This window comes from Chaetomium tenue, assembly GCF_020726465.1.
Source record: "Chaetomium tenue strain MPI-SDFR-AT-0079 chromosome Unknown F5144scaffold_5, whole genome shotgun sequence".
Taxonomy (NCBI): domain Eukaryota; kingdom Fungi; phylum Ascomycota; class Sordariomycetes; order Sordariales; family Chaetomiaceae; genus Chaetomium; species Chaetomium tenue.
This window is the reverse complement of record NW_027117333.1, coordinates 793,732-815,152: the sequence shown is the minus strand read 5'-3', so window position 1 is coordinate 815,152 and position 21,421 is coordinate 793,732. Positions and strand designations below refer to the sequence as shown.

General features: G+C 54.6%; 4 protein-coding genes across 4 annotated transcripts; 1 reads left to right on the top strand and 3 right to left on the bottom strand.

The window, feature by feature from the left end:
• Window positions 1-3,281: 3,281 nt before the first annotated feature.
• On the bottom strand, window positions 3,282-4,616 carry F5144DRAFT_277402 (uncharacterized protein). The gene is made up of 2 exons (XM_066783674.1): window positions 3,988-4,616; window positions 3,282-3,909 (listed from the first exon to the last, which is right to left on the bottom strand). The coding sequence occupies exons 1-2, from the start codon at window positions 4,531-4,533 to the stop codon at window positions 3,775-3,777; spliced, it is 681 nt and encodes a 226-aa protein (XP_066640973.1). The 5' UTR covers window positions 4,534-4,616; the 3' UTR covers window positions 3,282-3,774.
• A 4,176-nt stretch (window positions 4,617-8,792) lies between these two features.
• Window positions 8,793-16,518, bottom strand: F5144DRAFT_277341 (NUC071 domain-containing protein). Its single transcript, XM_066783673.1, has 2 exons — window positions 11,621-16,518; window positions 8,793-11,500 (listed from the first exon to the last, which is right to left on the bottom strand). Exons 1-2 carry the CDS (start codon window positions 16,265-16,267, stop codon window positions 9,023-9,025), a joined length of 7,125 nt encoding a protein of 2,374 aa, XP_066640972.1. The 5' UTR covers window positions 16,268-16,518; the 3' UTR covers window positions 8,793-9,022.
• Window positions 16,519-17,074: 556 nt separating this feature from the next.
• F5144DRAFT_492384 (eukaryotic translation initiation factor 3 subunit C) lies at window positions 17,075-19,775 on the top strand (the record flags this gene model as incomplete). The annotated part of the gene is made up of 3 exons (XM_066785914.1): window positions 17,075-17,420; window positions 17,468-18,450; window positions 18,513-19,775. The coding sequence occupies 3 exons, from the start codon at window positions 17,075-17,077 to the stop codon at window positions 19,773-19,775; spliced, it is 2,592 nt and encodes an 863-aa protein (XP_066640971.1).
• A 903-nt stretch (window positions 19,776-20,678) lies between these two features.
• F5144DRAFT_549011 (40S ribosomal protein uS11) lies at window positions 20,679-21,413 on the bottom strand (the record flags this gene model as incomplete). Its single annotated transcript, XM_066787555.1, has 5 exons — window positions 20,679-20,830; window positions 20,888-21,048; window positions 21,154-21,185; window positions 21,243-21,265; window positions 21,326-21,413. The coding sequence occupies 5 exons, from the start codon at window positions 21,411-21,413 to the stop codon at window positions 20,679-20,681; spliced, it is 456 nt and encodes a 151-aa protein (XP_066640970.1).
• Window positions 21,414-21,421: the final 8 nt, after the last annotated feature.

Genomic DNA, 21,421 nt, shown 5'->3' with positions numbered 1-21,421 from the left:
TGAGGTACGTTGTCGCTGGCTCCAAGGCTCCCAGGCTCTCCGCCCCAGTCACATCCAGAGTGCCGCCCCCGCCTTCAAGGGGTTCGAGAAAAATGCAGACCAATATTGGCGCCCAATGGGGGCCGGACACGCGCGATTGCGTCTCTCCTGCTCCGACACCGCGTTCCTTGCACGTCGACCCTTCATCTCTCTCCTCTTGTTCACCGCTCCTCTGAGGGAACTCATACTTTTCCCTGGAGCCGGGGCATGAAAAGCAAGTTGAGATGCTTCCCGAGGCAGATCCGAGGCATCCCGAATAAGGCGACACCACCGCGAGCCCAGGAGGTGTTGGGGTCCAGGTTTTGTCCATCCCGCCAGGACCAAGATGTTCGGCATTCCCTTCGCAGGCCCCCATCCACTACCAATCGGGAGTGGCTGGCTTGTTCTGGGCTTAGCGGGTCCCAAAATATTTGTCTTATGATGGGTGATATAGCCCAGGCCAAGGAATAAGCCGTTCCACTCTTGCAGAACGCCTGGGCGAGCCGTCTTTCAAATCCTCCGGCTTCCAGGGCGTCACCTGAAGCTCGCATTTTTCCTGGTCAAGCTGGCCGCTCCTGGTCGAGAACCGAGGTCCCCATGGCGGAAGAACCCCGTGGTTGACTCGGGAGGGCGTCAGATGGGAATCACCCCATGTGATGATGTTGTTTCAAATACGGCGGATGGAAAATATGTGATCAATATTGTGGTTAACCATCATGGCCAACGCAAGACCCGGGGGCTTTGCCAGCGCTTAGCCAGTGCCGCTGAACCAGAATTCAGGCCTTTGGTGCTGTGTTATGGCAGCCTCACACTGATCTTGCATTGACGGAGACCCGGGTCGATTTTTCGTGCCCTGCGGTAGTTGGGTCAACATCCAGTCGCGAGAAGACATGCAGTCCGCGCAGGCTCTGATTCTGGCCCCGAGAATACAAGTCCCACTAGTTACCCCGCTGGAGTGGCCCGGTGGCCAGAGGTTCCAATTTAAACGAGACTGGAGCACCTTCTTCATCAGGGAGCTCCCAACAGCAAGTGTATGGGCCAGAATTCTCCCGTATAGCAGCCTAAGTTGAACCAGTGAGTAGCCTGACGCATCAGCATCGGCATCAACGTCAAATCGGCACTTCTAGCGAGAACAAGTAGATCAGATTACCAAATCTTCCCTGCATGCGAGCATGAATCCAGACATTGTGGCCCTAATCTCCGATTGGGTAGCTGCCCGTTTGTGGTCGCAATGTTGGGCAGCCCGTGACTCGCTTGAGCATATGGACTGTGGATGCAGTCTGCTCCCGTGTTTCGACGCCTCGGCCACAGCTCCGGACGAGGCTGGGATTGGACAATAGCGCGCTCCCACCAAAATCTGCTTGCCGCGCCCCTAGTTCTGAGGGAGTAACCTGCTAAACTCGGATTAGGCCGGGCCAAGGAGGTTGTTGTTCTGGTTGTGGATAGCGGAGGAGGCGGTAGCCGAAGCCGCTCACATCTCCCACGCATTTGACAGGAGTATCGGTACCGTCAATAACCGCGTCAAATAGGGCCTTGCAGCAAACGCTGACTTGCCGGAAAGAGATCGGCGTCACAGCCGTGATGCGAGGAGGTTGCCGCGATTGAGGCGGATGTAACCCGACGTTGCCTTGAGCTTCGCTTGACCTGGCCATCCAATGCAAATCTGGGAGTGATAAAAACTAAGTACGTCCGTCCCTTCGACGCCGTGGCTAGGAGTATGCCCTTCTGGCGGGGACCTCTTTGCCGAGAGGTGGGGGCCCGCATATTTTCCGGCTTTCTTCCATGTCTTCAGCTTTGCGAGAGCTTGTCTGGACATTGCGTTCTTGTCGACCGGAGGTTGGGGTTTGGTGAGCGGTCACCAACCACCCTGTCAGGGCAGGGGCTGGGACGGCAAGCGCGGGCTCTGGGGTTTCGGCAGGGCAAGTGGGGAGACTGGGGCTCAACCTGCAGCGGGGCAATTGTTTGCCTGAAAGGAGGACTTGACCCATGCTCCAGCTGTTTCGAACTCTCAATCTGGAAAGAGCCCTGGATGCAGAACGTCCAAGAAGGGTTCGAACACAGGGCTTTTTCTGTCGAAGTGTTTCAGGTCCATCGAATCCATTTAGCGCGTCATGCGGCGGTTCAGGTGTATTCTTTTCCTCGAAGGCGCCAGCATGTTTCATCCCACAGTGATGACACAGTTCATCGTTCGGAGCACGGTGTATGTGTACCGTAATATTTACTGAGCATATACTGTGTACCGTCTCGGATCGCGCTATCTCTCGATTACGCACTGTGATCGCAGTGCGAAGGTACCTTGTGTCCCTAGCGTTTAGGCTTGGCGACGCTAATGACGAGCTTGCAACGGGCCAACGGCACGCCTTGGTTCAATGGTCTTCATCGGTTCCATGTTCTTTGACTGCAAATCACCGAGTTCCGGCCGCCAAGTCAGGTTTTAGAGTTGTCGGCTACTTCCGTAAAGGTACCGCGATGGTTTTTGGAAAGTGCAACACAAACCGGACAGGCAGCAGCAATGCGAGAAGACCATCGCTGGTGCGCTGTCAATTGTGGCAGGTATCCGAGACTGGGTACTTGGGTCTTGGCGAAAACCGTTACACTGCCGGGGTCATCTGGAGGATCGACATCGAAATCGACATGGGATGAAGCGAAGCCCATGTCACTTTCAAGCGAGCTGTCCCATTTGGAGCAGCGACAACAAATTCATCGAGAATCGCAAAAGGGAAGAGAGCGGTGGAAATTTCAATTTTTTGGTGAGGGCCCGCCCAGGTAGCTAAACATTAAATGGTCTGATAAAAAAGAAGAACAAACAAACAGGATCACAGCACCCAGCGTCGTGGGAACTGGATCAAGCAAAAAGCGCATTAGAAACCATTCCTCCTGTATCGGGCTTGATGCATCGTCGCAGCACCGCAGCCGACTTTATCACAGACAAGCCCTGACCAAGCCAAATCGCACACCCTTCCGCCCTTGATGATCGTCCAGTCCATGTTTATCCAAGAACCCTCCAACCCCAGTACTATGCCTTCCATGGAGGTTAACAATCTAGGTCGTCATCATCACTCGGCCGTATACTCCGGTGGTGGGCCGGTTATCATATGCATCGTCTCTCCCACCAAGCTCTTTCTAATGCCTTGGAAACCAATGCTGTATGGGAAAAGAAAAAAAAATTAACATAGGGAAATATCGAGACAGGTAGGTAGGTGTCTTTGGCGGTTTCTGGGTATCTCCAACATTAAAGTCCGCCTCTTAGAAGTAAATCCAAACCCAACGCACCGCCGATTGGCCGGGGGAAATCGCATGTAAGAAAATAAACCAAGGGTAATGTTAAGGACACGAGACTATAAAAGAAAGAAGGAGTGGAGGATAGACGGGGGAAGTGATCGAAGCCGAATCGCAACCGTGCCTCGGGCCGCGGCCAGCCACCATGCGCCTCGCTAAAACAAATGTTGTAAATGCCGAATATTATTGTACTGAATGAAGTACATGTGGGATTTCGGAAGATCGATGGACCTGATTATGTCGATTATTTTGACTGCCGATCTTGCCGCTGCTGGGTGTTCCGGCATCGCATGCCGGAAACTGTGACCTCAGGGCGTGGGCGTGGCAAGATTTTTGTGTCAGCTGTGAAAGTTTCCGGTGTCCATGATTCGAGAGTTGTTGAGAGTTGTTGTGTGTATTTCGTCACGGAAGTTGTGATGGGTAAAGAGTGGTGTCCCCTGCCCCAGGAGCCGAAGCCCCTGGCGGAGACACTGACTGCTATAAGTTTTCACCCGGCAACTGTGCCGCCCGTTCGCGACAAGCTGCCGGTGTAAAACCCGTGCCGACCTTGTTGGCGATTATGCGCCACTTTTCGTTTTCGTAATCCTGGAGTGCAGTTCTGAGTTTTTGGTCCTGTGGTTTTGGCTAAGTGTCAGTCACTGGCACCTCCGTTTGTTGCTCACGGAGTCCTTTCTGGAAAGGCACACTGACCGTCTCGTCTGTCCACTGCGTCGTCTTGGCTTTGAGCTTTGTACAGTAGCGCACTTGGAGCGTCCCGCTCGATCTTCCGGGGAAAAAGTCGGCAATTTGTTTCCAGGTTAAATTCTTGTTCTCCTTGAGATCAACCAGGAGCTGGTCATCCTCTGGTGTAAATTTCAGTTTCGGCCCTCTCGGCCGTGGGGCAGGTGCTGGCATTCCAACCTGGCCCACCATGCTTGGGGCTCCTCCGCCACTGCTGTCCCCGTCCCGTCGCATGAGCTTGTTGGGCGGCCCGGTGTCTGGTAGTCGATGGTGGTGATGTGTCGGTGGGGCGGACGCCTGTCCGTAAGCGGCGCCCATGGGTGTCTGCTGCATCGACTCTAGATCGCTGTGTTCGAGGTCAGGCATGCCAGGGACGGAGAGGTCGAGATCATCGGGTCGTGGCCGTTTCACTCCCGCAGTGTGGCCGTGTGTCGGAGTTAAAGATGGATAGAGGGGCGCCACAGCAGTATGGGGCGAAGGGCCGGCGCCGAAATGCGGCGGCCCCGGATGTCCCATATGCCGGGCCGACGGGTGCCCAGCAAGGTGACTCGGATCGGTGAGGATCGGGTGGGGGTGGTGGGCGGTGTAGTGTTGGGGCAAACCGTGATGCGACGGGTGGGGAGGGGGGTCGTGTAGGGAGGACGGCCCGGCATGCTGGAGTGAGGCTCGATGGTGGTGTGCATCATATGGGTGCGGAGCCTGGGTCTGCTCCCCCGGATGCGGCTCTTGCGGCGCGTAGTCGACATTGTAATCCGGTCCTACTCGGTAGTTGCCCGCCAGCGTGCCTCCGACACATGGGTTCCGCCAGAGCGAGCCGCTCTGGCTGGTCGCCGGACTCTGAATGGAAATAATTTGTGGAGGGCGAGCCCCGTGGGGCTACTTCGGCAGAGATACCGGTAGTTGGCCCGGATTTGGGAGGCCTAAAAGACTGTATTTCGCGAAGTCTCGTCGGCTGGTGTGCTGTCGGTGATCTGCGTTGGAAAGCGGACGGTGCCTGGGGCAAAACAGAGAGCATGTGGCGTCGAAGAGGCAGATCCCGGGGGAATATGGTGGGGGGCAGCGGTGTGCTGCAGCGGAGGTCTTGTGTGCTGCGAAGTAAGAGTTTGGCCTGCGGCAACTGTGCGGATAGCGATCGTAAAGTAGGCGCGCCCCCTTAGCAACGCATTACTTTTGTTGATGGCATGCGTGCTCTTGTGAACTTCGCTGTCGTTGTCATGTATGGTGTCTGGACTCGGTGAGCAAGCTCAGGACGGTCGTTTTCCGCGGACGCCTTAGTCCACCGCTGCTTTGCTGTTTGCTTCATACAAGTGCGGGCAAGAATTTGGAGTTCAGGGCAGCCAGCAGCAAGCATATATTGATGGTATTATACCGTCTGATATTAGTACCATTGAACAAAACGACAAGAGTTGGATTCCCAGGGCCTGGGGGTGGGAGTAGGTTTAATACCCTTTGCATCACTCCACATCAAGCACATGAGTGATTGCCAAGCGTGCGACTAAAAAAGATCGTTCCTGAGTAGTGGCGGAACTCAAGTGCCTTGACCAACGATGACGGTAGCATAATTTGAGGATCTTATGCCATGGCCTGGCAGCCGGATATAGAAACAGGGGCCCAGCCCTAGCAATGATGCAACAGGGTAGGGGGCCATGAGCCCAGGGGGGGGGGGGGGGGGGGGTCGATGGAGGAGGAAATCCATCAAATCTGAAAAACCCCGGTGGATTAACCGAAAGGAGGAGGAGGCCGGGCCAGGGCAGACTGGACGGCTCCAAGACAATCATGACCTAGAAAACGCATGGAAGGATACAAAACGGCCAGCCAAATGGGGAATATATTGTGAAACAAGCTCTTACCATGCAGCTGGAAAGAGGGCATGACGGCAACCAAAATTCTGGGGGTTGCCACCAACGCCCGGCCCATCAAATGCAGCCGCGGCACTTCCCTCGCGGCTAAGCTTGGTAACGGCAGCTCGCCGTTATTATCCTCTTACAGGCCAGGCATGGAGGATCAGTGGGACGACTGGGCTGAACTGGGGCAAATACATCTCGGCATCACAGTGACTAGAACTGGCTGGTACATACAGACTGAACGGCATCGGGGGGGGCCACAAACTTAGGCGGCGCGACCCCGTGAGGGCTTGGGAGAACCCCTGCGGGGGCACGATGCACTCGCTGTTGACGCGGGATGGTGTGCGGGACAGACGCTGAGCCTGTTGTGTGGTAGGGATGATCTGGGTGGGCGACAGGTAACTGGGCGAGTTTTCACCGTTGTGTCCGAAAGAAGCTATAACAGAGCCGGGGTGCCCTATATCAAGGACGAAACGAGATCGTTGCCCTGGCTCGCCATAGGGCAACGGGAAGAGTAGGACTTGATTAGCTGCCAGATTGCCGAACAGGGGACAGTAACAAGCAATGTACCAGGCTAACCCATGGCGAGATCAGGAACGCCAGTTATCGCGTGGGCAGTCAAATGCAACCCACACCACAGGCCAGGAAACTTCTTCCCAACAGCTGGCACTGCCTGGGAAAAGGCATTGGCGGTGAATAAAGCAACTTTTGGGCGTCCAAAGTTGGGGTGTGGCCGATCTGGGGGGGAGGGGGGTCAACAGTGCAAACCCACCTTCCTTGCCCACTCTACGTGGTAGGCTGGGTAATGGAGAAGGTAGCAAACCCGTGGGCTATCAATGGAGGGAGTGGCATCATGGCATCGTGGCTCGAAGAGGCTTGGTCTCGGGGGCTCCAAAATTGCTTCTCAATGCTGCGGGGGAGGCTCCGTCGCTGGCCAAGTTAGCTAGGAGCGTGGACACCGAGAAACGAACGAGAGCATCCCTTGCTTGTAAATGCCCACAAACGCAGGACATGGCGAAGTTGGTCATCCCACCCATTGTGGGAATCAACGCCGGCAAGAGAGTGGTAATGACCCCGGAGTGGGCGATGCTTGGCGACCAGGGTCTGCGGAAGAACGCGACGGCGCGTCAGGCGATGGAGGCGGTGGCCGAGCGCATGAAGAAAAAGCGTTTCATTCAAACCTTGCAATTAAAAGCAGTTTTATGCTTCCGCAACACGACGAAATTGATGTCATCTCGGCCTTCTAGAAGCTCCAGGTAACATGCATACATAGACCTTCTGCCTAGGGCTGATGACGGGAACGCCGCGATCCCGGGTTGAGCGCAGACGTCAGGAGTGTTTGAACAAGGGCGAGGAATGTGAATGCGGGCATCGATCCCGAGTTTGGGTGTTGCTTGTTTGGTTGTTAGGGGGAAGCGAAGATAGGTGAATCTAGAGTTGGAAGTTGAGTCAATCGCTCGGCACGCAGGAAATAGAGAAGGACTGAGGTGCCTTCGACGCCGACGACTGCCACGGAGAAGACAAGTCGTCACGATGCAAGGCTCCTTCCGAGACATGTCTCTGATCATCCGCACAAGACCCACATCAGGTCCCGCTTCGTACCTAGCTCGCGGCCCCTGCAATTAGGGTTCGCAATCGCAGCCATGGAAGGAGCGTGGGTCGATCGAAGACGCCATCCATCGACGGGAACGTCTCCGCATCTTCAATTTCGTGGTTGGCGGACCGAGCCGACGCTCAGTTGAGGAGAGGAGGACCCGGGATACAATAAGTTCCCTCTTATTGAGTGACTTGTTACAGCAGCTAAGAGTGGGAGAACCGCTGAGCGCACGACAGAAATCTATCCCTTGATTCCCCTGCCTACCCGCAGAGTTTCCTACGCTTCTCCGGAGCTCGGCCTAGCTCCTGATCAACATCGGGTTTGACTCGGCCAGGACGGCGGTGGAGTCCTTTCCCCAGATCGGAGTGGCCGCTGCGCCAAGGCCATTGCAGCGCTCCGAAAGGGGGACAACCCGAACGCGACAGCCCCGGCATCTGATCCTAGGGCCTGTCTGCTTGGGAACGGCCGGCCAAAGCTCCGGAGCTGGAGAGGTTATCCGCCACCCCGGCCCCTGTGACAGACGGCTGGGAAACGACCCATGGATGCTAGTCGCCCATCGATCGATGACGCTATCTTGGCTCTTCACTGATAGCCGCAGCCTTGTTGATACTCGGACACAGAGGTGACCCAAGAGTGTTTACGACTCACGTATATTAAAGGGCTGTACCGTCTTTTCTTTCTGAGTAGGTAGCTGAACTTACGGCAAGATGTTGCTCGGAAATTTTCCCTGCAAGGGGTGGTGCCTTGGCATGCGCATCAGAAGGTCGATGGCAATGCATGGAAAACAGAATCGAACTTTCGAAGCTTTTACGAAATTTCACAGGCCCCTGCGGACTGACAGCCCCACGAGATGCCCGTAGCGTCATGCATACTTCGGAGCAGTGCAACGACATCCCACACCAAGCTCACAGTCCTTTCCCCAACTTCCCCCGAACGGGAAACTATCGTGATCTTCAATGCATGAACGCATTGAACGCAATCTCTTGCGAACATTAGAAGCGAAAGCTGAATCAGCCCTGACAGGATGCCCACCTCTGGCTCGGTTCCAACCTCGTTGGTTATTCCGGTGTGCGATCGTCCCCGTCCCGCAAGATGCGAGCACATCACTCGGCTGTTTGAGAGCCGCACACATCATGAAAATGTCTTCAGGCAGGGGGAGTCGGCCGTCACAACAACCGCTGGGGCACACGACCTAGCTTCAAAATCTGATCATTAATTTCATCCTCGACTACTATGTATAGACGGAGGTGTTACAGCTTGCCTTTTTACTAGAAATACACCCTGCTGTCCCAACTGCTCATACAAAAACGCCTCCCGCCCCGCCACCCCGGAAAGAAAAATGCAACACAAATCCGTCGTTTTCCCTCTTGCATCGCAATTGGGACCGCCGACCGGACTCCTGGAGAGCCGATCAAACAATCTGAGATCGCACCACCACGCGACGCTCACGGCTTGGTGCTACCCGCCCACTTCCGTGTATATCATGCCCCGCCGCCTCGGCGTTTCCCAGTTTCCCAGGCCCACTTCTATCAACCACAGACCTTTACCCTGCCCATTAGCGCATCTAGGCAAAGTTATCCTGCCTGTCAACCCAGATATCCTCCAACTCGTTGAAGCTGGAAAAGTGGATGGGGCGGTGTTGGTCGCTGTAGAATGGCATGGGAGTGTCCAGCTTCACATGGATAGCCTTCTTCTCCAGCCCACCGAATGCGCTGCCCATGAAGCTGTAGTTCCACTTGCCCGAGTCAGGGACCAGGAAGAAGCCCCTGAACTTGTCGCTGAGCAGGACCTGGCGCCTCTCGCCCATCGCCGTCGAGAAACCCTGGGGTTGATCACTGCCGACGTCCTTGTTCTCCGCGCCCCATTTGTAGCCTTGAGGGGTGAGAGCCCAGGCGGAAAGCGACACGCTGCCCGGGGTAAACGACACGGCAACCGTAAGTGTGTTTTGTTCGTTCCATGTGGCGTGGGCATCGACCAGTCTGGCATGGCTGGTGACGTCCATCGCAGACATGTACGGGAGTTCATTGCCAGACATGGTGTGGATGATGCCGAGGGGCTCCATGTCTTTTAGTAGTTCATGTTGAGGTAGATGCTGCGGGAGTTGCACGTTACGCAGCCCACCGATCTGGGGGACCATGACGATGCACTTGATCTCTTTGACTTGGTCATTGTCGGCCGGGGAGGACCCGTAGAGATAGCCAGCCACCTGCACCCGGAGATCCGCAATGGTGATGAACTTTTTGAGGATGTTCTTGGGCATAACGTACGTGATCTCGTCCACGTCGCTGTCCACGGGAGCCACATACATGTTGTTGGCTCTCGTGCGTAGATTGGAGGTGGCGATGGCCCGAGTGCGCCACTCTGTCTTGGAGGCAAATGTCTGCTGCTCGAATTGTGACGTCGTCGTGACGATGATCTCCTCGCCGTGGACGTTCTGGGTCTTGGTTGTGACCGCTGTGAGCTGCTGCTGCTCTTGTTGCTGCTTCTCGATTTCGGCAGCTTGCTGTCTCTGAAGAGACGGCGCTGAAATCTCCATACCCAAAATGATGTCTCGCACTTCGCTGGTGGTCAAACTCGACACGTTCACATTGTTCTTCTTTCCGTAGTCGTTGAGGATCAGGTCCCGAAGCTGCATTTCGACCTTAATCCAGTCGTCGTCCGAGAGAGACGGCCAAATGTGATGATCTTGCGTAATCACGGTCTTGTCTGGCCGGAGTATGAGCTTCGTCTTGTCCTGGTTGACATGCAAGGCTCTCAAGATGAGAATCAAGCGAGAGAACGCCGTGTAAGACGAGATGCTCTTGAGCCACTCGTCATAAAGGTTGAAGAGCACCATCTGGGGCTCAGTGGCGCGCAGAATCATGTCTCCCAATTTCTCAACCTTCATGGCGGCCTGGAAAGGCAGCTGCAGCTCAGAAGCACGGATAGAGATGTTGGGGAAATCCAAAAGGTTAACCTCGAGGGGATCAAGCAACCCCTTTCGCGTGACGATGAGCTGCTTCGGCTGCTCTTCGACTGGGAGTGACCGGATCAACGCTGCGACTTCTTCGGCTGTCTTCCACTTGGCAAGTTGGCCAAGACGCTTCTGTCCGGCCCAGACGCTGGTGTGGATGATCTTGAGGAAGAGCTGGCCGGTTCGGGGGTTGAAGATGAAGATGGCCCCGTTGATCGGCTTTGTCGTCAAATTGCCCTCGAAGGTCTTATGGATTGTGACACGGTACACATTGGTGTCGTCGATGAACAGCTGTGTCTGGTTGCTGAACAGTTCGGAGTAATTCTGGGAATTCAAAAACTCCTGATTGCTCTCAGACGCATAAAGCTGCAAACCCTTGCGGATGCGCTCACGCAGTACGTAGAGCGCGGGGTTTGCCTTCATGATCTTTCCCATAGCCTGCTGGACCAAGGTCTTCAAGCCAGGGAAGTACTGTCCATAGGCCGAATAGAGATTGTACGCAAGATCAATCCCGATCATCAAACCAGTCGGAGACGGGTACAGACTCATGCTGTCGGTGGTGTAATCCAGATACTTCGCTCTGACATATCTCTCGATGTCGTGAGAGTCGTAATCACCGTAGCGAAGCTGCACATCAATCCAGAATTTGCTCGTCGTGGTTGCTTCGATCGCGTCCTTGTTATCGAAGAGCAGCGATGGCCGAGTAACATTCCACTTATGGCTTGCGAATAGCTGGATATCCGCGCAGGAGCTGTTCATCTTGTAGGACTTTCTAGGGTGAATAGTTTCCTTTTGCACCGACTCGATGCTCAGAGCCTCCAGCTCCTGGTCAAAGACTTGGCAGAGATCCATGACAACAGATTCGTGAATCTTCTGCCACAAATGGGCGCGGAAGATTTGGATGAGAGAAATCTTCAGCGTCGGGATCTTGCCGTGCAGGAAGATGCCGGTAAGATCAAGCTGCACTTGGAAACCAACGTACACGTTTGCTCTGTTGATGGTCGGGGACCACCAGAGGGTGAAGCGTCGGTTGGGAATTTGGTTCAAACCAGACCGTTGGGCGTTGGTCAGCTTTTTGAATTGCATGGACTACGACAAGAAGCAAACGTTAGTGATACTTCGCCAATGTGAGGCTATTCCCGCGGATATTGAAGGTGAAAAAGGCACTGAAATCGAAAATGGGGGTAAATGAAAGAAATCATAACTGACCTGTTCAAAACCCGAGGCTCTCTCCCAGAAAAGCCCTTCCCAGGACGGGAAGCCCGTCGCTTTGAAGAGCGTGTGCTCTAGAATGGTTTCGACACCACCCAGGGCCTGGATGACATCGGTGCGGTAGGCGTTCAGATTCCACAACTTGCCATCGTGCCTCTGGCTCGTCCACCAAAATGGATTGCTTTTCATAAGCTGGTAGATTTTGAACTCCGCCCGGGTGCGGAAACCCTTGTCGAAGCTCAGCGTGCTGCGATCTTTCTGGAACAAAGTGTTGATACGAGGCAAACCGCGATCCCAACTATCCTCTAGGTCTTCCAGGGTGAGCCTCCGATTCTGCTGGTTTGCCTCGAGGCGCTTCTGAGAATATTCTGTCCACACCCGCTGGGAATCGATGAACTCGGCCTCCCATGGGATGATGTACCGGAAGATGTTGGGAATCAACGTCTCCTCGTCATGAGACATGCCCGCACGGTAATGCGTGACACCGACATCGGTTTGTTTGTACCATCGCTTGTCACTTGCCGGAATCAGGATATGAGAGCCGGAGATCATGCCAAGACCACCGAGTTCCTTTGGTGTGTAGAACACGGCCGGGGGGAAACGCGACGGCATTTTTGAGTTCAGGCCGATCTTGACCCGAGTTTGAATCTTGGTCTCGCACTTGACAATGGTATCAAGCAGGTTGACTGTCGAGACCGCCGCCTCGCGGTAGTATGTGAACAAGGCGATCAGGGCAGTGTTCCACTTGTTCGCAATCTTGGTGAAGGTTGTGGAGCCGGACGACATCAGAATCTGGCGAATGCGATTGTTGAACTTCTGGATGTCCTCCTCGGTCACTTGGAGGAACGCGTGTGCTGTCCGTTCCTTGGTTGTGTTATCCACAAGCGACCAGACGCTGTCCTTGACCGGAAATTCGTCATTCTGATTGCGAATCTTGGGCAGAATGCGCACCTCGAAGCCACACATGGAGAACAAGAGGTTTGGGTTGTCTTTGCTGTAGACACTAGCAAATGTGTCTTCCCACTCAACCGTCGTGACTGACCTTGGGAGCCGGTTTTTGAGGTCCCAGAAAACGGCCCTCCCAAGATTCACGTCATGTCTCATCAGCCGCATTCGCGAGTCCCTAGGCCAACACTTCTTGCTTTTATAGCCGATGACGTTCTCGAAGTTGGGGTCGGGCTGTTCCGTAAGGAATCGTTGGATAAGGTCCCTCGACTCATCAGCCGTGAAGCGCAGGCACACCCAGATCTTGTCAATGTATCTGGTGTAGAGCCGGATGGGGTGTCTGGTTTCAGTCTCGCGATCTTGGAACTGGAGGAAGTCGTTGGGGCTCTGCGGAGGGCCCGCAATCTCGCTCGCTCGCTGGGGACCAAGAAGTAAAAGATCGAGAATCAGGCCGTAGTACTGGAAAACAAAGGCTGAAAACTGAAGGCCGCGGATCATGCCGTAGCTGTTGACATGGCTCATGTCCTTGTAGGTCAATGTGACGTTGTTTTTGGCAGTGATGTAGTCGGCCAAGTTGTGGTCCATGATCAAACGCAACAGCGAGTTGAGCAACGTCAGCTCGATCTTCTCATAGACCTTGGATAGCTGCGTCTCGATCATAACATTGCACTCGCCATTCGCCGTTTCCCAGACTTTGTCAAGGTTGTTGATGCCCTGCGCCCACTTGTAGACCAGAAGAGGGGGGACTTCAGAGTCGGAAGGTTTGATCCACGCGGGGAAGAGATGGCGCTGATCGGCCTGATACCAAAGGTATTGGTCAAGATACGCATCGCTGATCTTCTCGATGGGCTCGATGTCGTAAACAGGATTGATGGTGCTGTAGTTGTCGTTCATATCGATGCCGACCTCCTTGAAAGCCCGCTGCGTGAGCAGGAAGCGTTTGATCCGCTCCAAGGTGGTCCCGGGACTGTCGTAGGCCTGCTCGATTAAGGCAAGCTCCTCACGCTGGCTCTGGTTCAGTCTGCCCTTAGTAGAATAGGCTTCGCGCAGCCGCTCGAGGGCTAGGATGAGGATTTTGGTGTCATGCTTGTACGAGACGCTTGGGAAAGGGATGGGCGAGAACTTCCGCGACTCAAGCCAATGAACAGTGGTGGTGTAAATGGCGACAGCTTCCTCTGAAGAAACGTACGGACCGTCCTTCATGTGGTTATGTTGCCTCTCCTGCTCGGCTTTCAGCCACAGGCGGGTAAGACGCCCAACATTCTTTTTGGCCACAGTCTTATCGACGGTAGCGCCTCTTCGGATGCGTTCCCGGTTGTAATGGGCAACCGAAATCCACCAATCTGCCTTCGATTTGACGTATCTCAGGATGATGTTCTCAATGGCGGCAGGCAGACCAGGAACCTTCCAGGGGATGTTGCTCTTCCAGCACCTCCAGGCTTCCGAAAGATGTTGAAGGACCGTGTTGACCTTGTTCTGTTTGATCCCTTCCGGCATCATGTCCATCAAGTCGGCCATCACCGAGGCACGCAGTTCCAAGTCGAAGTGTGACTCGACACGTTGCTTCGTGACAGTCTTGGCGACTCCCTTGCTGTGACGACCCTCGAATTGACGCGAGAGAAGATTGCCGAGCCAACGCTCGAGCAGCGGGATGATGCCCCGCATGAAGAACAACCAGACCCTCCACGACGGCGCCCAGAAGCCGCAACCCGGGCCCTTGCCGACGGAATCGGTGTTAAACCGGTAGTAGATCAAATGCTTGATGTCCTTGCACGAGCGGATCTGGTGCATGAGCTTGTATTTGTACCGATACATACCCGTCAGTTGCCCAACATGGTTGAAAGCGTACAGGATACCATCAGCAAGCTGAAAAGCGTCGATATTCCCAAGCCGGTATTGCACCTGAGCATCCACGATAAGCTTCGTCAGACGCAGGATCTCGCGCATTAGGTGGAACGCGTTTCCAAAGCGTGACTTCTTCCGCTCCTTGGTCGTCAATGTTTTGACAGGCTTGAGGTTGAAGTTGTAGTCAAGATGGAGGTATGTAAGATTCTTGCGATGAATCAACAGATTGAGCATGTTGAAACCCTGACGGCAGACCTGGAGTCCAGCTTCGACCCAGTCAATCGTCGTTTGCTGGAAAAACTTTGTCTGCTTGAGCGTTTTGAGCAGATTCTGCTTCTGCAATGACTTGGGCCTCTTTTTGTGCAGCTCATTGAGCACGTAGGTCTTGAGGAGCTTCTGGTACGAGACTCGCACTTTGACAGGCTGCTTGGGAGGGCAATGCTCCAGGTACCAGTGTTTGATGAGCGGTACATCTTGGGCTCGCACCATGCGTCCAGACCGACGGTCAAAAGGGAAAGGCGCCCACCATAGCTCAATCGCGGACGCCGTATCGTCGGTGGAAAGTTCATCGTCCGCGAAGAAAGGCTCAACCGCCGGGGGGAGCTCAAAGGCCTCGTCCTCCGGCTCCTCGACGTTGCCCTGCCCAAATAGCTCATCCTCATGGCTCACAGTGATGTTCTTCGGCGCAACTGCGCGGGACGAGATCGGGTTGATGTTGGTGTCAAAGTAGAACGCAGGGAGGTCGGGGTCTTCGGGTTTGTGGTAGACGACCTGAGGGTGAGAATGCCAGGAGAGGTGCACACTCCGCGGCAGCGCGTTGTACAGATACGGATAAGAAACACGGCACTCCGTTCGAATTGGGTTCCGGAAGATGATGCGGTCCATCGCATTGAACTCGCCAAAGTCTTCGTCGTTGGGGTCGATGTCCTTATAAAGCGGCTCAAAGCGAGGACCACCTGGCAGCGCGACGTTCAGTGCTTTCCCCGTCAGAAAGCTCTTCAACTCAAAGAGGTAGAAGTAGTTTTGGTCGACGACATCGGACACCAACGGCAGACTCAGACGGTACAGATTGGCCATCTGCGGTAGCGTGAGATTCCATCTCTTGTAGCTCGGCCCATTCACGTGCGATGTGTCGAGGAGTGGTTGGTGGTCGTAAAACCATTCGTAAACGGCTTCTTCTTCTTCCTCGTGAAGGTCCATCTGAATAGGCTCCAGCGGCTCGACATCCTCAATATTCTCCGACCAGGACAACGGGGGCTCTTCGTCGTCAAATGGCGGAAATCGCATGCGTTTGAATAGCCTCCGGTCTCTCTTTTCCTTCCGCATGGTACTCCACATGGTGGCCCACTGTGCAAAGAAGACGGGTTCGATGACGCGAGGCGTCTCGTTGACGAGGGTCAAGCATCCGTTGACATGGTACAAGACTTTAACCTCGCGGGCCGATTCCCAAGGCATGGGCATGTTCTCCAGCAGCTTCATGACCGCATGTGGCATGAACTTTAAGGCGCCAAGGTAGCTGCGTTTGTCGCTCGTGTACTTCTTTTGGGAGACGTCACCGATGTCTTTGACGATCTTCCGCAGGTGTTCTGGCGGCATGTCGGCCTTTTGCGTCTCCACGAATCCTCCCTTCCTCTTCTCGCCAAACCGATTTCGCTGCATGCGAAGCCATTCCTTCTTCTTTTGTGCAAATTTGGCAATCTGAGGATCGGTCGGGGGACGGTACCCTGGCGGCGGCGGCGCTGGGATAGCGGGAGGGGGGGGGAGCGATGATGGTGGCCCTGGCGGAGGAGGGGTTGGAGGCGGAGGCGGAGGGCCCCAGCCTGGGGGAGGCGGCGGCGGCGGAAACGAAGACATCTCGAGATCGTTGACCCACTACTACTCGGATGAGCTTCAACGCCGAAGGGGATTCCCTTGACGCGCCGAAGAGTACTCGATGCGGCTGCGCTCTCGGCGGCGGTTCGGGTGTCAATAAGAAATGGATTTGGAGGATGAATCCATGGAAAAGTTAAACGCAACGACAATCCCCTAACAGATTGAGATAGTGGTCGCGTGTTGTGGGGTGTTGATGCGATGAAGCCAAAACTTGGCCGATGCTCAGATACAAAAAATCTGGAAGAGCTCTCGCGAAGCAGGTGGCGCGAAGATGCTGGCGCGCAGCCTGGCAGAGTTTCGATTAACTGATCACCTCGATAAATACATAACAACATTCCGCAACCCAAAATACAGCGGTATTGTAATGTATTTGTTTACGGTAATTTACACTTCACGTGAGATATCAGCTGACTTCTGTGGCGCAGAAATGAGTCACCCAAAATGACTCGGCATTGTTTGCCTTTAATCGGGAACCCTCCCTTTCTGGTCTCCTGTGCAAACTGATCTACCCAGAAAGGCCTGTACGTTATAGTGCTGCTACTTTGACCCTGAACACTGCCATTGTGGTGGCAAAAGTGGAGGCGGAAAATTGGTGGGTCTCGACTTCTGCGTTTTCCACCCGCCCAGCCCCAAATCGCCCCACCAAAAAACCACCATCCACTGAAAATATTATCAACCCCTCTACTCGGTTTCCGCTCCTTGTCTCGCCAGCACAACGCCACGGCGTCTCGCGACCGACATCATCGATTACCCACTAGACCCCGTGCGCACTAAGAATTAATTTTCGCCATGTCCCGATTCTTCCGCGGCGGCGACGACAGCTCGTCCGAGAGCAGCTCCGACGAGGAGGAGCTGTACTCCACCTCCGAGGAGGAGGAGGAGGAGGACCAAGACCAGCAGGAATCCTCTGAGGAGGAGGACGAGGAGGAGTCCAGCGACGAGGATGAGGGCCCGAAAAAGACGGGCTTGTCCCGTTTCCTTGTCGACCAGGCATCGTCAGACAGCGAGGGCAGTGATGAGGAAGGCGCCACCAAAGTCAAGAGTGCCAAGGACAAGCGGTTCGACGAGCTAGAGGCTACGATCACCACCATTCAAAACCGCCAGAAAATCGATGACTGGGGTTCCATTGCAAATGGTATGTGGATTTTAGTTTCTCTAGGGCCCCTCGCTAACGAGATTCAGAGTTCGATAAACTTAATCGACAGGTCGTTAAGCTCCAAGATGGCGGCAAAGCCCCGAAGTCATACATTAAGTGTATCGCCGAATTGGAAGATTTCTTGAACGAGACGCTCGCGAAGCAGAAGGTTACACCCAAGAACAAGAAGCTGAATGCCACCAATGCCCGTGGTCTCAATGCGGTCAAGCAACGTATCAAGAAGAACAACAAAGACTACCAAGCCCAGATCGATGCGTTCAGGAAAGACAGCGATGACTTTATGGAATCAGACGAGGAAGAGGTTCCGGCGCCAAAGACCAAGGTTCGATTTCAGGAGGCACTCGCTCCCGAGGAAGCGGCGGAGGACGAGGATAAAGGTTTCGCCAGAGTCGACAAACGCGGAAAGGCGATTCCTTTCTCCCCCGAGAGCATCCAGAAGCACCTTCGCGCGATCGTCGAGTCAAGGGGCAGGAAGAACACAGACCGTGGGGAACAGATCAAGATTATGGAGGAGCTTAACAAGGTCGCTGAGACCCCTTATCTCAAGATTCGGGTTCTGCAAACGCTTGTTTCGGCTCGGTTCGATCTCGGCTCTGGTACGACAACCTCGATGCCTCTGGACCATTGGAAGGCTGCAGAAAGGGAACTGGCTGCGTTGCTCACGCTCCTCGAGACGCACAAGGACCACGTTGTGATCGAGGGTGCGGAGGAATGGGAAGACGACGACAAGACCCCCGTTCTGGGGCCCGACGGCAAGTACATCAAGGTTCCCGGCAGTGTGGTGTCGTACATTGAGCGCCTAGATGACGAGCTCACTCGGTCGCTGCAAAGCATCGACCCTCACACCTCGGAATACATCGAGAGGCTGACAGACGAGGCGTCCCTTTACAACATCATCCTCCAAGGCTTGCTCTACTACGAGACTATCCGGAAGGATGCGTCACTGGAAATTCCCCAAGAGAGCCTGAACCGGATCATCCAGCGGCGCCTGGACCATGTCTACTTCAAGGTATGTGGCTGAGCCAACCCATCTCCCGTTTTGCTTATGCACCCCTTACTAACGTGTTATAGCCCGCTCAAGTTGTTAAGATCCTGGAGGAGAACGCCTGGAAACAAGTTTCGAGCGGTGTCGATTCTGCAATCACCCCTCGTGGCGCGTCGGGTGATGCCGGCAAACTGATGCACACCCTGTGCAATTATTTGTTCGACAACAGCGAAGGCATTATTCGTGCCCGCGCTATGCTTTGCCAGATTTATTTCTTGGCTTTGCACGACGAGTATTATAAAGCTCGCGACATGATGCTCACCTCTCACTTGCAAGAGAGCATCGCGAACTTCGATGTCGCCACCCAGATTTTGTACAACCGCACACTCGTCCAGGTCGGCCTCTGCGCATTCCGGAGAGGGCTAGTGTACGACGCTCAAAACACGTTGCAGGATATCTGCGGCAGTGGGCGTCAAAAAGAGCTTCTTGCTCAAGGCGTGATGATGCAGCGGTACAACCAGGTGACCCCGGAACAAGAGCGCCTTGAGAAGCAAAGGCAGCTACCTTTCCATATGCACATTAACCTCGAGCTTCTTGAGTGCGTTTACCTGACGTGCAGCATGCTCCTCGAGATCCCTCTCTTGGCGCAAATTGGCTCTTCGCCGGATATCAAGAAGCGCGTCATCAGCAAGACGTACCGCCGGATGCTTGAGTACCACGAGCGGCAAATCTTCACGGGTCCGCCGGAAAACACTCGCGATCACGTCATGCAGGCATCCAAAGCCCTTGCCGCCGGCGAATGGAAGAAGGCTACCCACTTCATCCACAGCATCAAGATCTGGGATCTCATGCCGAGCGCAGAAGAAATCAAGGCGATGCTTGCCAAACAAATCCAGGAGGAGGGTCTGCGGACATACCTCTTCACGTACGCCCCATTCTACGATACTTTGGCCATTGAGACATTGAGCACGATGTTCGAGCTCGATTCGGTAAAGGTTTCTGCTGTGGTCAGCAAGATGATCAGCCACGAGGAACTCGCCGCTGCTCTGGACCAGGTCACCAAGACGGTCATCTTCCGCAAGGGCGTGGAGCTCAGCCGCCTGCAGAGCTTGGCTCTGGCGCTCTCGGACAAGGCAAGCGCGCTGATTGAGACAAACGAACGTACCCTCGAGGTTAGAACCCAAGGGTCAGCGAATGCCTTCAGCAGGAAAGATGGTAGGCAAGGCGGCCAGAGGGGCGGCGGGCAGCGGGGTGGCAGGGGAGGTGCAAGGGCTGGTGGCAATGCTCAACGGCAGGCCGGTGGTACACAGTTTACAGGCGGCGCCCTGGGTGCTGCGGTGCGTGGTTAGGCTCTGGACGAAGGCTGCATGACTTTCATTTGCGATTGCATTAGGATTTGGGCATGTTCCGTATCAAAAATTGGCCCTCGGTGCGTTAATGCTGCGTGCCACGGTAGACCAGAGAAACACAGACAAACTCATGAACACTCCTCCTTGCGCACAGTCTTCTGGCTATTTTGGACGACCGTTTTACTACTCAGGATTCTTGCCTCCAAACGTATTTTCATCGGTTCAACAACATAACGAAACGAATAAAAAACATAATTTGTCACAAAACAAATTCATGGCAAAGGGCGATATCTCATCGGTTGGTGAAGCTTTATTTTGTTACCATCATTCATCAAGATATTCTAAGTAATGTGAGCAAATATGCAGTCCACACCGCCGCCCGCCATATCCATACCCCCGGACTGGGTACCGGTTCCAGGAAATCCTCACCGTTAAGGGGGAATAAGCATAAATTAAATCTTGCGGGTCACAATTGTTCGCGTGCTGTGAGCGTTCGAACATCACATGGGGGAAAACGGATCTGGCCACGAGCAACCCATCACTTCTCGCTAATGGCAAGCAGAGACTGCCGACCTCGGGACATAGCGGTTCAAAAGATGGGATGGTAAGCATAAAAGGCTGGCAAGAAACAGGTGACGCGGTCATGATTGTTTTCCGGAAAGGACCGATATCTCGGAGCTGCTGGTGACCTCAACGCAAGGCAGCGTTGTTGCGGGCTACCTTTGTAGCTCCGTCTTGATTTTTATTTGCACTGCTGCAGGTGTGCAATGAGCAAGATGTGGTAAAGGCCAGGATGTGGAGACCAGGCAATATCATGCCGTTCCCCTCGTACTTAAAACCACAGCACAAACCCAAACGAGAACCGAATTCCTCCCAGAAGGGCAACAACCACACTCTGATAAATCAGAGACGGCGACCACGGCGACCACCCTTGCGGCGGGTCGAGTCGGAGGGCGTCGGAGTGACGTCCTCGATCCGGCCGATTTTCATGCCGGCACGAGCCAGAGCGCGGAGAGCGGACTGGGCACCAGGACCAGGGGTCTTGGTACCGTTACCTTTAAAAACAGATATCAGCAACCATCGCCATGTAAATTGGATTAAGCCAAACATACCACCGGTGGCACGGATCTTGATGTGGAGCGCAGTGATACCGAGTTCCTTGCAGCGGGCCGCGACGTCCTGGGCAGCCAACATAGCAGCGTAGGGAGACGACTCGTCACGGTCGGCCTTGACCTTCATACCACCAGTGACACGGCAGATCGTTTCACGTCCGCTAAAAACACCGGATACATTAGCCTCGAGAACTGATACAGGACAGGGCGTCGCAACCAAGTCCTGATCCGCGCGTGTAAGGGCCGGTGTTCAGTGGTATACGAACCTGAGATCGGTGACGTGGACGAAGGTGTCGTTCTTATAGCACAGTTAGTAGTGGCCTCGAATGAACTCGTCCCGGAGACTGCGGCTTACGAAGCTGGCGAAGATGCGGGCAACTGTGAACAAAGTCTGTTAGCGGATTGCGACGATCATAAATATAAAGAGGAGTTACCCACCGCCAAAAACGAGCTCGCCTTCCCGAACCTGGGGGCCCAGGGAAATGTTCTCTTGCGCGGGACGCGCGGCTCTCTTAGGGGGCGCCATTCTTCGTG

What these genes read in the sequence shown, in the direction of transcription:
- F5144DRAFT_277341 (XM_066783673.1), bottom strand. Translation starts at nt 16,267, where the DNA reads ATGTCTTCGTTTCCGCCGCCGCCGCCTCCCCCAGGCTGGGGCCCTCCG. An exon ending in GAGCCTCGGGTTTTGAACAG is followed by an intron (nt 11,501 to 11,620) that starts GTCAGTTATGAT and finishes TTCTTGTCGTAG; the next exon opens with TCCATGCAATTCAAAAAGCT.
- F5144DRAFT_277402 (XM_066783674.1), bottom strand. Translation starts at nt 4,533, where the DNA reads ATGGGACATCCGGGGCCGCCGCATTTCGGCGCCGGCCCTTCGCCCCAT. An exon ending in CGCAGTGGACAGACGAGACG is followed by an intron (nt 3,910 to 3,987) that starts GTCAGTGTGCCT and finishes CCAAAACCACAG; the next exon opens with GACCAAAAACTCAGAACTGC.